The 308-nt window shown below is 29.2% G+C and overlaps 1 protein-coding gene across 1 annotated transcript in view; it reads right to left on the reverse strand.

Annotated features, from left to right (window-relative positions):
* LOC117105161 (extracellular serine proteinase-like) overlaps positions 1-308 on the reverse strand; it is a gene marked incomplete in the record, with an annotated part of 11203 nt that continues 10895 nt past the window's right edge. The window contains 1 exon segment of the mRNA XM_033246231.1: positions 1-308. Coding sequence (XP_033102122.1) covers positions 183-308 — 126 coding nt within the window.

Here is a 308-nt window from a genome sequence, read left to right on the forward strand (position 1 = left end):
CTGTTTAAAGTGAAGGAAATTGTCATTTGAAAGCTAGCTAAAAAGTATATAAAATTGAAATTATTAATGAAATAATACATATGGTAGCAGTAGGTCTATATTTTTAAAACCAAATTTTTAATAATAAAAATACATCATAAAAAAATATTACAATACACAAACTGCATACCAATCATAAACAATCACTGATCTAAACAAGTGCTTTCATCGGAATGCGGGCATGTAAATAATAGGCGGTTGCTGGACTCTTTTGGGTCTTCAACAACATTTTTAGTTGAAAGTTGAAATATCTTCTGACGGACTTCGCT

The sequence above is a fragment of the Anneissia japonica genome, unplaced genomic scaffold (assembly GCF_011630105.1).
Source record: "Anneissia japonica isolate Jap-2015-1 unplaced genomic scaffold, ASM1163010v1 scaffold287852_len814684_cov197, whole genome shotgun sequence".
Classification (NCBI taxonomy): Eukaryota; Metazoa; Echinodermata; class Crinoidea; order Comatulida; family Comatulidae; genus Anneissia; species Anneissia japonica.